The sequence below is a fragment of the Bactrocera dorsalis genome, chromosome 5 (genome assembly GCF_023373825.1).
Source record: "Bactrocera dorsalis isolate Fly_Bdor chromosome 5, ASM2337382v1, whole genome shotgun sequence".
NCBI lineage: Eukaryota > Metazoa > Arthropoda > Insecta > Diptera > Tephritidae > Bactrocera > Bactrocera dorsalis.
Window position 1 is genome coordinate 45,734,644 of NC_064307.1, and position 13,077 is coordinate 45,747,720.

The 13,077-nt window shown below is 38.2% G+C and overlaps 1 protein-coding gene across 2 annotated transcripts in view; it reads right to left on the minus strand.

Moving 5' to 3' along the window:
* Positions 1–3,513: 3,513 nt before the first annotated feature.
* The window catches only part of LOC105223617 (LHFPL tetraspan subfamily member 3 protein), a 30,155-nt gene continuing 20,591 nt past the window's right edge, over positions 3,514–13,077 (minus strand). Inside the window, exons 2-6 of one of the 2 annotated variants that reach the window (XM_049457581.1) lie at positions 11,543–11,743; positions 8,836–8,969; positions 8,452–8,578; positions 4,107–4,349; positions 3,514–4,000 (exon numbers count right to left, since the gene is read on the minus strand). In XM_049457581.1, coding sequence (XP_049313538.1) covers positions 3,834–4,000; positions 4,107–4,349; positions 8,452–8,578; positions 8,836–8,969; positions 11,543–11,684 — 813 coding nt within the window. In that variant the 5' untranslated portion in view covers positions 11,685–11,743 and the 3' untranslated portion in view covers positions 3,514–3,833. Of the gene's footprint in view, positions 4,028–4,106; positions 4,350–8,451; positions 8,579–8,835; positions 8,970–11,542; positions 11,744–13,077 lie in introns of both variants that reach the window. The other variant, XM_049457580.1, reaches the window with a different exon arrangement.

The following is a 13,077-nucleotide window of genomic DNA, read 5'->3' on the forward strand; positions in this document are numbered from 1 at the left end:
TGGGTCGCTGGGTTGCTGGGTTGCTGGGTTGGCTGGCAGTGGTGCCACGTATTTTCCGGTGCGTTGCACAGGTTATTTATTTACTAACGATATCTTCGTTTTCATGGCCCAATGAGAACTTTTCGAATTGGCATCCAATTGCAATCACCGCCCTCCTCTCTCTGTTCTATGAATTGATGGCATACAGCGGAAATTATACCATGCGCTGCAACATATTGAGAGCGTTGGCTGGCGTTGGCGGTGACGATGGCGTCCTTTTGCAATTGTGACTTTATGGCGAAGAAATTTGGCGTTTTGTTTCCGATAAAGTTCTGCTGGCATTTCATTATTACTTTCGCACACGGCGCGAGTTTGATACCCCAGTGACTGGGTGTAGTCTACCGCTCCTCGACTGTGGGTCACATAAAAGTTGGATTATCGTATTGTCGGGGTATACGGAGGAGCAGTGTGATGCTTGGCCCTTTTTATGCGGTAGCAAATTACTTTGATATACAATATTTTTATTGGATTTTATAGCATTCATAAACGAAATTCGGCATTCTTTTTTTATTGTGGCCAGTTATTCGTGATTTGGCGAAATGTTTTCGGTACTTTTTATGCCTAAATAATGGATAACATAAAGTTATTGCAAATTATTCGATATACGAATATTTGATGGTCGTCAGTTGGTGCTAAATGATTTTTTATGCCCCATAAATACAACAACAATAACAGCGATAAGCGAAATAGTATACATACATATATACATATACTTACATTTTGGTATAATAAGTTGAAATATTGAGTTTTTTTTATTCAACGTAGTTCCCTTTAAAGGTGATACACAGATTACGTGAAGTCGTTCCTTTCAATAGTGATACCCTGATTATAGCAACCATCTAACTTTTTCATACCATTTTTATAATACGATTTGTGCTTTGCTTCAATAGAAATATCACTTTCAGCGGTCACCTCTGCATTCGACGAAACTTTCTTCACAGCGAGCATTCTTTTGAGGTCTGAGTACAGGATATAGTCGCAGCGGCCCAGATCTGGACTTTACGATGGAGGCGGAAGAAATTCGAAGCCTAATTCTGTTGATGGTCCTTCCTTTTCCAAGGTAGTCAATAAAAATTCTTCCATACGTATCCGAAAATATAGACGCCATAACCTTGACAGCCGCCTGTTGCGTTTTTTTCACACATTGTAGGGGGTTTATCATGTGCAGTCCACTTCCGCGGGACCCACAGAGCTTTCTCACATCACCAACTTGCTATCACCAATAACCTCAATTTACAGTCAGCTAATTTATTCTATTTATTTGATGTTTTTGTCGGTAACAACCTATTCTGGAAGGGAACCGCGTTCACCGTTTTCGGTGCTCATCTCAACACATCACGTTGATGAAACCGACTGCCTATCTCGCAACTTTACAATCGACCACAACTCGTGCGGGATTCGTAGATACCGAGAGTTAAACAGGGAAGCGAGACGCATTTGCAGGCAAAAAAGTATGAAACCGAAATGCGTTAGTACGAAGTGCTTGACAAGCTAGCCGGCAGTAGCAATTTGCAAAAATTCTACGAACAGATGCGGCGACTAACAGAAGGTTTTGAGGCTAAAATCAACTCTGAAATTTTCCAATCGACGTTCCATTTCCCGACCATGGCGAAGTTTGAAAAGCAATTACCGTTCTGAAGAACAACAAACGGCCGACGACTTGTCGCAAAACTGATAAGGAGCGCGCACCAGCTTCTTTCTCTTGCTATATGGTGCGGAGCCGTGGATGATGAAACATATAATGAGTCGGCATTACGAGTTTTCGAGAGAAAGGTTCTGGGGATGATTTATGGTCCTTTGCAAATTGACAAGGCGAATATCGCATACAATGGACCGATGAGCTGTATGAGATATACGACGACATTGACATAGTTCAGCGAATCAAAAGAGAGCGGCTGCGACCTGTGAAACATTAGTTCTGACGATATACTAAAACTTGAAAAGACATACGAATTATAATTGTAAGATTATCTTTCTAGATATAATTCCAACAATCCACAGAAAAGGCGTCGAAAATCTACTCCCAACCTAGCAGACTAATGGCCAACATAGGAGGGCCCACCAAGAAACAAATAAAGCTCCTAATGTCGACAACCATGAAAAAATTACTATAAGGATCAGAGATTTGGGCTGATGTGGTAAAAGCTGAAAAGCGGTTTAAAGTACTGGCCAGACACCGGAGATCTAAGCGATGCGTTAACTAACCGATTAATGTGTTATAGGAAGTATATGAAAATAACAAGAGTTGGTTTGAACAAATAAAGAACGATCAGATATCGGCACGACAACGAATACATGATAATGAGAGTTGCGGTATATGAAAGGGCATATACATATTTGATGGACAATATAAGTTTGTATGGCGTAGAAAAAGATGCGTGCAAAATTTCAGATTCAGATAGGGCCTCCAATGTTTCCGTCTGGGTATTACCTTGTGACGAACTTAATATACCCTATTTAGGGCATAAATATCTGGAAGTAATATAGGTGTAGTAAATGCTTTTATCTTCCGAAGAATAAGAGTAATGATGAAATGACAAGTACACACAAGAATCGAATCTAAAATGGGTTTATATTACATTATATCGAAATTAAATATTTTAATGCTTGAACCCTGATACGTGACAACGCTTTTCCAAAAATGAGTGAAATGGTACTTTCCCGTTAATTTTACTTCCTACCAACTGAACATAGATATTCTTTAAGCCTTAAAGTATGCAAGCAAAAATATAATAAAATCATACAGAAACGGAGACGGATATGCTGTTGATATTGTCACTTCCGCAAGTAATAGAGATTTTACTGCATTGGTTGTGAACTTTGGTAAATATTTGCGATACAGGGTGTATCAAATACTTTTATAGACAAATACAGAGTGACAATAAAGTTCACCAGCGCTTTTGTTGATGTTTGGGATAATTGTAAGATGTTGCATGCAGGTAGCTAGATACTAGTTTTGGTTTTGTTGATGTTGTTGTTGTAGTTTAGGCAACAAGTCTGGATTAGATACAATTCCGTACTAGTTAAGTAGACCCGATGCCAGTAGCAGCCTTTGATTTGTCGCGAAATTTATGCAACCATCACTCTTTTCCGCGCCGAGTTCGATAAATAAGTAATTACCCGGCCATTCAAGAGATTTGACACCGTTAGCCTTTTTTTGTGGGCTACAAGTACAATGTTTCAGCTATACAAAATTCATTAAGGTCCTTGAGACAAATATCGGCTTTTTATTGCACATTTATTTTACAAATTCTGCTTTAAGGCCTTAGATTTCAGACCTTTGGTCATCCAGGTTCACTAATAGGAATAAAAGTAAAACGTCTAAGCAAATATACAATATATCTGGGTTCAAGAAGCTTTGTCGATACATAAGAACCAACAATAAGAGTTTACAGGCATCACAAACAACTACCTTAAGAATAAAACATAGAACCTAAAAACTTTGTAAAATTGCTAGTTTAGAAGAAATCGCAATTTCGCTCAGATAATGACAATAATTTATTTAGCTGTAAACTTATTTTCTATTGTACATTTTACATTTTTTAAAATACATACAATAAAATTACATGTCTATTTATCGTATATATATGTACAGATAGCCACCAAGAGAATGGCATAACTTTTATTACGAGGTTTTAATTTTACTTTTTTTCTCAGTCCATAAAACCTGCATTGAGGATGTTAACAGAAAACAAAGGAAGAAAAACAAATCAAAATAAGCACAAAACGAAAAAATAAAATATGAAACACACAAAAGGATCACAATTTCGGAAACGCCGGTTCGACAATTTAACTCAAAACTGATGCATCGGATAGTCGGGTCGATATCGATGGTTGGGTGTGCGCGAGGAGAATTGCGATATCGTGTCATCGCCATTTGTGGGCATATTGTGTGGTGGCGCCACCAGCAGAATTGGCTGCAGATTCAGCGATTTCCGTGAGCCGGCCAGGCTGACAGCGTCTGTAATGTAAGCGTTGTTAATCTCACCTGGCATGAAGGGAGGGAATTATGGTATGTATTTGAAGTGTGAGTGTTTTTCCTTTCTTCTTTATTGATTGCAACTCACCTTTGTAGAGTGAACTCTGATAGAGTGGATCGGGTTGTAGGCGCACATGACGCGTGGCAAGTATGAAGGCGAGCGTGGCCAAGACCACACCATCGACACATCCAATTATGGCAAGCGGATAGGCCCAACGGATGCCGCATAGACCAAGCTCAAAGCGATTCGCATCGGGACCGCAGATTTTTCGAAAATCATCAGAGTTCCAGCCGAACGGAAAGGCGGCGCAGGCAACAATCATGCAAATCGCTATAATAAATGTGAGAGAAAAAGTTGAAATATTTTCACATAAAGAGTGAAATTCATAGTTTTTTATGGGTTATACATCTTTGTTCTAATTGTTCATACCACCTCCTTGTTTTATTACGTCTTATAGTTCTAGAGAACAAATTTGTTAAGCAAAGTTTCTAGTTAAGCTTTTGCTACTACTATGTATTACTGCATATTCTTATGGTATTCTATGAAAAAGGAAAGTAATCTCATAAGAATCGCTCAAACATAATCGAAATGAACCTGGTTTTAGGACAAACAAAAAAGGGAGTCTTAATAGGATGGAGCTGACAGAACGAGAAGGCTGCAGACAATGTCTAAAGCAGGGCACCAGCTAACGATGAAGCATCTCTTGTGTACTTGGTCCGCCATCGACACATCCAATTATGGCAAGCGGATAGGCCCAACGGATGCCGCATAGACCAAGCTCAAAGCGATTCGCATCGGGACCGCAGATTTTTCGAAAATCATCAGAGTTCCAGCCGAACGGGAAGGCGGCGCAAGCAACAATCATGCAAATCGCTATAATAAATGTGAGAGAAAAAGTTGAAATATTTTTACATAAAGAGTGAAATTCATAATTTTTTATGGGTTATACATCTCTGTTCTAATTGTTCATACCACCTCCTTGTTTTATTACGTCTTATAGTTCTAGAGAACAAATTTGTTAAACAAAGTTTCTAGTTAAGCTTCTGCTACTACTATGTATTACTGCATATTCTTATGGTATTCTATGAAAGAGGAAAGTAATCTCATAAGAATCGCTCAAACATAATCGAAATGAACCTGGATTTAGGACTAACAAAAAAGGGAGTCTTAATAGGATGGAGCTGACAGAACGAGAAGGCTGCAGACAATGTCTAAAGCAGGGCACCAGCTAACGATGAAGCATCTCTTGTGTACTTGGTCCGCATTGGCAAGACTACGCTGTAAGCATCTGGGGTCCCCACCGTAGGATACACTGGAGGTAATTCACGCCAAGCACAGTAATTTTAAATGATGACTACTCCTCTTGGACTTTGCAACTGAACTCCATTTGGTGTAGGAAAAGGCAATAGATAAAATGCAGTGCCTTCCAAGTGGAACCTTTAAAGTACCAGTATACATATATACTGCTGTTGAGCGCATCCTCTTTCAGAGTGGGGACTATCCAAAGGTGGCTAGTGGATGCATGTCTTGACTCCTTATCTCTGGTATCAAGTAGCTTCACGCATCGTTTTGATTGCCTGCAAACTGTAAGGCTGATGAGCTCGATGGGTCAGATACTGCAGTCTCACTAGTTGCAGAACGAGAACAGGTAGGATCTCCACTATCTTCTTAAGGTTCAGTTCTGGATGGTTGAGTTTCAGATAAGCTCGGCAAGCGCTGGTTCGATACTAACAACTGTGCAATCGGAAGGTCCCTCTGGACTAGGGTAAAACATAAAAGATCTTGTGAGCTTCTAGCCCTCAGCAAAGACCACCTTAAATAGTTACAGGAGTTCAAACTGGATACCGGCCGGTCGGGACTCATGAGTGAAAATTTTCAATTTGCAAACGGTGCAAAACAGGGTAAGAAAAATTCGCTTGATTCGCTCTTGGCCGCAAAACCAGGGCAAATTGCCAAAAATATGGAAAATATTATAGCTTCGAGCACTAATTTGAATAAAACGATTGGTTACTCTTGCAGAATCAGAGGTGATCTAGTGACTGATGCCCAGAGCCTACCAAAATTTTGAAGGAAACATTTCTCTAACCTGCTGAATGGCAATGAAAGTATAACACAAAGAAATGGTGAACCCGATTCTACAATTGAAGACGATTGGAACTTCAAAAGTTCCATTTCCCGACCAAGAAGAAAATCGAATAGAAGTTACCCGTCGGAAGAACAACAAAGCGACGCACATAGGTTTCTGCTAGTGCATACTGCGGCTAAAAATATAAAGAGTTGTCGCAGGACAATGAAATTTGGTACATCATTGGTTTGGATTCCAATCAAGAAAAAAATGAAAAAATTTTTTTAAAAAATTTTATTTTACGCCCACCTCCCATATAAGGTGAAACTTAATTTTTGACCTACAGCACTGATTTTTGGTACATAGCATTTTTATGACATTATATATGTTGGTGTTAAATTTCAATAATATCCGCCCACTTTTACGCCCACCTCCCATACAACTAAATTCTCTTTTATCAAGTCTCTTTTAGCAACTTTCAAACATCTTCGTGACATTCTGACATTGTTTTTTTCAAGGGGGCAATTTGGGGCAGCTGAATTTTTTTTTTATCGTTTAGCTGAGACTTCAGGCTTTAATTCGGTATATGTATGTGGACAGCGGTAGACAGCGCTAAAAAGATGCACCACTTTGAATTTGAAGAACATTGAAATTTTGACGTCCAAATTATGTTGTTCCACAAAATTTTTTATGCATTATTTTTTTCAATAGATTTTGATGAAAATTTTTTCTTTGATACATATTATAAATGAAAAATAATAACAAAGTTGAATTTCAATAGTTGTTTTATTGTATCAATGATTTGACTTTTGAGTAAATTTTTTGCTAATTTTGATGTTCTCTACATTCACCAACTTTGGGTATTTCTGGACAAAAAACTAATGCAGATAGAATCCTAATACTTTGGGAAAATAATGTATAGATAGTTGGTAACAAACTGTGAAATTTTCATTCAAATCAGACAACATGAAATTTTTGAATTTCGGCCACAGATATCCCAATGTGCGACGGGGTCCCATGGATTGCCGGCCGAGATATTAAAATACCTCGGCGAAAGACTGATAAGGAGCACGCATCACCTTCTTTTTAGAACGAAAGCATGCCCGACGATTGGAATAAGTGTACGAGGTGTGTTCAAAAAGTATCGCGAATTTTGTGTTTTTTCAAAAATTATTTATTTATTCATGAATATCTATTTTGTCCCCTTCAAAGTAATCCCCATAAGATATTATACACTTGTGCCAACGGTTTTTCCAATCTTCGAAGCACTTAAAAAAATCATGTTTTTTTATCTTCTTCAGCTCCTCCTTCGATGCCGTCTTTATCTCGCCAAGAGAAGCGTAACGTCGTCCTTTCATTAGCCTTTTCAGTTTAGGGAACAAGAAAAAGTCACAGTGGGACAGATCTGGGGAATACGGTGGCTGCGGCATCATTAGTGTGTTGTTTTTGGCCAAAAAGGTGGTGCAAAAGCCAATTTTTGTTCTTCCACAAATCCGGGCGTTTCTGGCGGATTACTTCGCGCAAATTGCGCATAACTTGCAGGTAATATTCCTTATTGACCGTTCTTCCCTGTGGCAAGAACTTATGATGCACCACGCGCCTGCAATCGAAGAAAACTGTCAGCAAACTGTCGCGATACTTTTTGAAAACGCCTCGTATTCTGCCCAATCCACAAAAGGAATACCCACAATCGGCACCAACTACCGTAGGACAAGTCTCCTAAACATCGCGTATAAGGTTCTATCGAGCGATCACAATCAACAAACTGATTGGACCTCATCAATGTGGTTTGAGGCCTAAAAAATCAACAACTGACTAGATTTTCACTAGAGTATTCGGGAAGCAGAGGAAGAGAAAGACCACCACTCCGTTGGAAAGGCTAAGTGGAGAAGGACCTGGACACTTGGAATCTCCAATTGGCGCCAAACAGCGAAAGGAATAACGACTGGTGCGCTGTTGTAAACCCACATGAATACGAGTGTAGTAATAGACCAATATTTCAAGTTAAAATGTTATTAACATATTTACCAAAAAATCTGACTTATCAGCATATTTATAAAATAAATATTTTATTACGAAATGCCGCCGTTGCATTTATCATAAAATAAATAAAAAAAATGTCTTTGCTGAGACAGCGTTTCGAGCTTGTTTCCAAGCGCATTTCTCTGCACACGATTTTCGGTCAACAAAATATTGTCCCACTTGTACTTGTATGTTACTAAATATATAGATATGTAGATATATGTATGTACACCTGTAATTGTACAAATAATGCCAGAATATGCAGGTGCGCAAATATTTAATTAAACTCATTAAATACATACATATATGAATATACACATACATATGTATATTGTATTTACTCACCTGATATGATTTGCATCCAGCCGCATATGTGAAATACTCTCGTTGACTTCATGAAGATCAAGAATACCAAAAAGCAGATTGTCAGCAAGGCCAATGCCACCGCCGCAACCATAAAGAATGTTGCCAACTGTATACATGTGTTCGTGTGTATCATGATGATGATAAAGATGATGTTGTTGATATTGTTGATGATGACATTGTGGTCGGTGGTTTTTTGTTGCAGTTGGTGAGCGCAAACAATGGTTAATTAAACAAATAAAAAATGAAAGAGAAATAAATAAATAAAATATCTCAGCAACAAATTACAAAGGTAAATACTCATATACATAAGTAGACAAAACAAAAGTCATTGGTGCTAGGCACGAATGTGTCTGCGTTACGCACTTGAAACGAGAATGTCGGCACTGTGAGTATGGTCTCCCAACGTCGCTTGCAATTGTCGAATATCTCATCACGCTGACACATCTGCCACAGACCCAAGCGGCCCGCACTTTCATTGTCCGGATCACCGACCCATTCTGTAAAGCAATTCATAGAAAGTAAATAGAGTTTTAGATACAAGAAGGTATATTATGAGATAGTTTATATAAATGATTTACTTTAACAATATATTTATGTTAAGTGCAAATAATGTTGATTGAAGCATCGCAGAATTCCTGCCAAATTGATTTCAAAACGTATGCTTATAAAATTGTTCTGACTGATCATGAGATAAAGCGATCTGCGGCTCCTTATTTCTTCAACAAACTGCTCATTTATCGGAACCGCCAATATCGGACCACTATAGGATAGAGCTGCTATACAAACTAATCGTTCAAAATCTAGTCCTTGTGCGGAAAACTTTTTATTTGAAAAATTATCTTCACGAAATTTGGCATAGTTTATTTTCCAAAGCAACGCTATGAACTTGAAGTATATTGCTCAAAAAGGCTATAGCATATAGCTACCATAGTATGGCACTTTGCTATAGTAAATCTTCTGGGAACTTTTCAAGAGCCCATAGAGCAAAGCGATGTCACTTGGGAAGGTCGAACACCTTCAGTTCTTGTACAAGCTGTATTCTGTACGCTTTCAATTTAAAATCTCGAATTGTACTTGAGGTTTAATTTTGAATATGTTCGTAGAAATAAATTTCATTAGAAAAAATAACGAATTTAAAGCTGCTTTTTGTCTGGTTACCAGCCTTTCTGTCCAGTTAATAGAGTTGTCCGCTTAATAAAATGCCATTTAATAGATCTTTCACTGTATTTTTTATTTATGAATGGTTTTACTATTCTATCTTCTAAGTTGGTTCGAACTGGGCACTGTGTGCTAAATTTTACTAAAATCGGTTCACTGACAGAAACGATATCAGATACAAGTATATGTAGTAGCTGCCATACAAACTTTCCGATCAAGATCAAGTTGTTGTATGGTAAACTTTTATATTTGCGAAGGAACTAAAAAGATTTCATCATTTTGAAGAAAAACACTAACATTTTACAAAAAATGAAATTTTTATCATCATAGGTGTCAACGAAATCAATACACCTATTAAATGTGGTCTTTGAACTTTCGAAGCTACTTTGGGGTAAGGCTGAGCTCAGGCTACTACCGGGGTCACAGGTGGCGGATAGTGGACGGCCTACGCTAAGTAGGTCAGCTGCGATTAATAATATGCATCCCCCGACCAAGGGCTGCAGGAGAGGAGGGCTTCGCTCAAAACGCCTCACGCGCCCAATGAATCTCCCGCGAAGAGGCGAGAAGATGCCGCCTTTAAATGAGCGTCCACAACCCCCACAGGGGCTGCACCGAGGGAGAACCTACCCACGAGAGGGAGGCAACCAAGAGACGAGGAATACAGCGACCAGCACCAAATGTGCACAGAAAACAACGAAAAACCCTGGGCAAGAGCCCATCAGAATTGAGGCCAGTAAGATTCTGATTATGGCGTACTGGAAAACCGAAACGAATCAGATCGACAAAGGGCTGGGGAGGGCAGTATTCTGTCACCTCAGTAAATAAGAGTGACATCTTACCGAAATAGCTAGCAGGCTAATACTGCTCTCACCTCCGGCTCGTTAAAACCATGGAGGGCCTTCAAGTACGTTCAATGCACGTCGCCATAATTTCTTTGGCCGTGTAGGTTCGGTGAGACGAACTCCTGATTCGTGCCCGAACCCGGCTCTGAACATAAGCTCCCATAAGGACTTGTGCCAACTCTTGCGTGGCCTCCCTGCCTGCATAGATAACCACGGGGTTCATAAACGGCAACTGCTACAACGCGGATTCCATTGGTCCACAAACAACACCAAACCGGTATTTTTTCTTGATGAACTGACAGCTCTTGAATCTCTTCAGGGTGGTCTTTGTTCCAAATGCGGAAATATTTGTTATTTATAGTCCCATTGTACTTGAAATGGGTCTCAACGAAAAAATTTAGCTCTAATCATCTTGGAACTTTTCAAATGACATAGCGATGTCGCTTAGGAAGGTCGAGCGGCTTTAGTTCTTGCAGAAGCGCTCGTTTTTACGCTTTCAAATGAAGATCGCGATGGAAAATGCGCTAAGTCGTTCCATACGTCAGTCCGAGTCTGAACAAAAATAACAATCACATGACTAACGCGTTATCGGTCAACAAAGACTGTTGAAAAAGGTATCACCCGTTAGCATATAGCTGACAATACAAAGCTCTCTCATTTGACTAGTTATCATAAAAAAATTTACATGGATTCTTGTTTAAGACAACGGTGCAATCTCTGTAGAAATTTTTCGAGTCGGATAACTACATCATACAAACCGATCCATCAAAGTTCTTATAACAAATTCAAAAATTAAATGCCAAAGAATCTTCTTTCGAATAATAGTAAACATTCTCCATTTATTTTGAAGTTTTTGTGTTTTTTTGGATCACCCTTTATATCTATCTACAATATTCAATACTATTATAAACTCAAAAAATCTTAGATTTTACCATAAAAAGTCATATAAATTATACGCTGACAAGTGTAAAAATCAAAATCAATCAAAGTTTACCAACAAACAGTTCGCGACACATGCATACATATACATTTGCACATCTATTATTTATACGATGGACTGACATACTAACCTGGCGTCACAAAGGCAACAATGCCGATAATAGCGTAGCATATTGTGAATATCGCCCAGAGTACAGCTATGGCCTTTGAGTTGCGTATGTATTTGGTGGCATAGAGATGCGTCGTGTCCACGTACTCGATCTTTGTGCCCATTTTTCCACACACTCACACACAAGTGTTGCTCCGCGCTCACGACTTCACTGTGTATTTGGCTGCAAAGCAAAGAAGTTGGAAGTGAGTAAATATTTATTTTTAATTTTGCTGTCCTATTATATATAATATAAATATAACAACTTTTTGCACACAATAAAAAATACACTTGTGGTTTTAATTAAAAATGGCACATCATTAAAAAGTCCAGCGACACAGCTACAACCAAGTACTGCCCGCTGAAAGCTTGTAGTTGATATTTTAAGCGGCTTATTATTTGGTGTGGAACAAATGGTATTTTACGCGTATGACTCAGTTGAATGACCTCAGTCGCAACCAAAGTTACTTGCTGATGGCGATTTACTTGAAAAATAAATTATTTTTAATATTTTTTGTCTAGCGGCTGACATTCTTTGATGCCAACTTGCAACTAATTAATCACAGATTTGCCTTAAAAACCTTAGAAATTCGTTAAGTGTTTTTACGAATGTTTGTATAGGTGTTTACACTTATATATGCATGCATTCACGATACGAAACTTTGCTTTAGTCATTAAAAGCTCTTCGTCTAAAGAAAATATCGAAATTTTTATAATGGCAATTGTTGAGTCAAAATATTTCATACTGCATACAGAATTGCTTTTGTGAAGTAGGAATTCAGGAAGTTCCACAAAAATCTTTCTGCTTGACAGTAGAGCTCTTGAAAAGTAGATTTATTGTTAACTTGCTATGGTCCAAGGTTATAATCTGCAAACCTAAAGTTAGAAAAATTAATAAACTTCAGGAAAATAATTATTTAAAAACTGTCGTAAATATGAAAGATTTAAATTTTGGCTGTGCCCTACATTCCTTTGGTTATCTATAAGCTGAGATGCACATTTGGCTTTGAGCAGAGAGAAGTGAAATGCATACCAGGGACTATGGTTCTGTTAATCCTGAAATCTGAAAAAGCTAATATTATCAGGTGTTGGCAAAACTTTATATAAAAAATGTTCCAAAGAATTTATTATTCGTTCGACAAAATTATGAATAGATCAACATGATCATTTGTATTTGATTAACATTTTTTAGACTGAAGGTCATAGATTCAGTTAGTTTTATTACTATAATATGCATAATAAACATCCGTGAAATTTTTATATTCAAATCATTCTTTTTAACTTAAAAGAGATAAATGTCATATAAACTTAATCAAACGGACAAAATTTAAAATATGGCGAATAATATCCGTTTGAAAGCGATCTAAAGTCAGAAGGCGAAACATTACTATTATAAAGGAGCGCGAATTCGGTGTGGAAATCGTGGTGAGAGAGAGACTCCGCCGCGGAGTCCTAGCATTCATTCCGGTGGATGAACGTCTGGCCAAAATCCCCATCAAAGCGAAGTTTTTCAACACT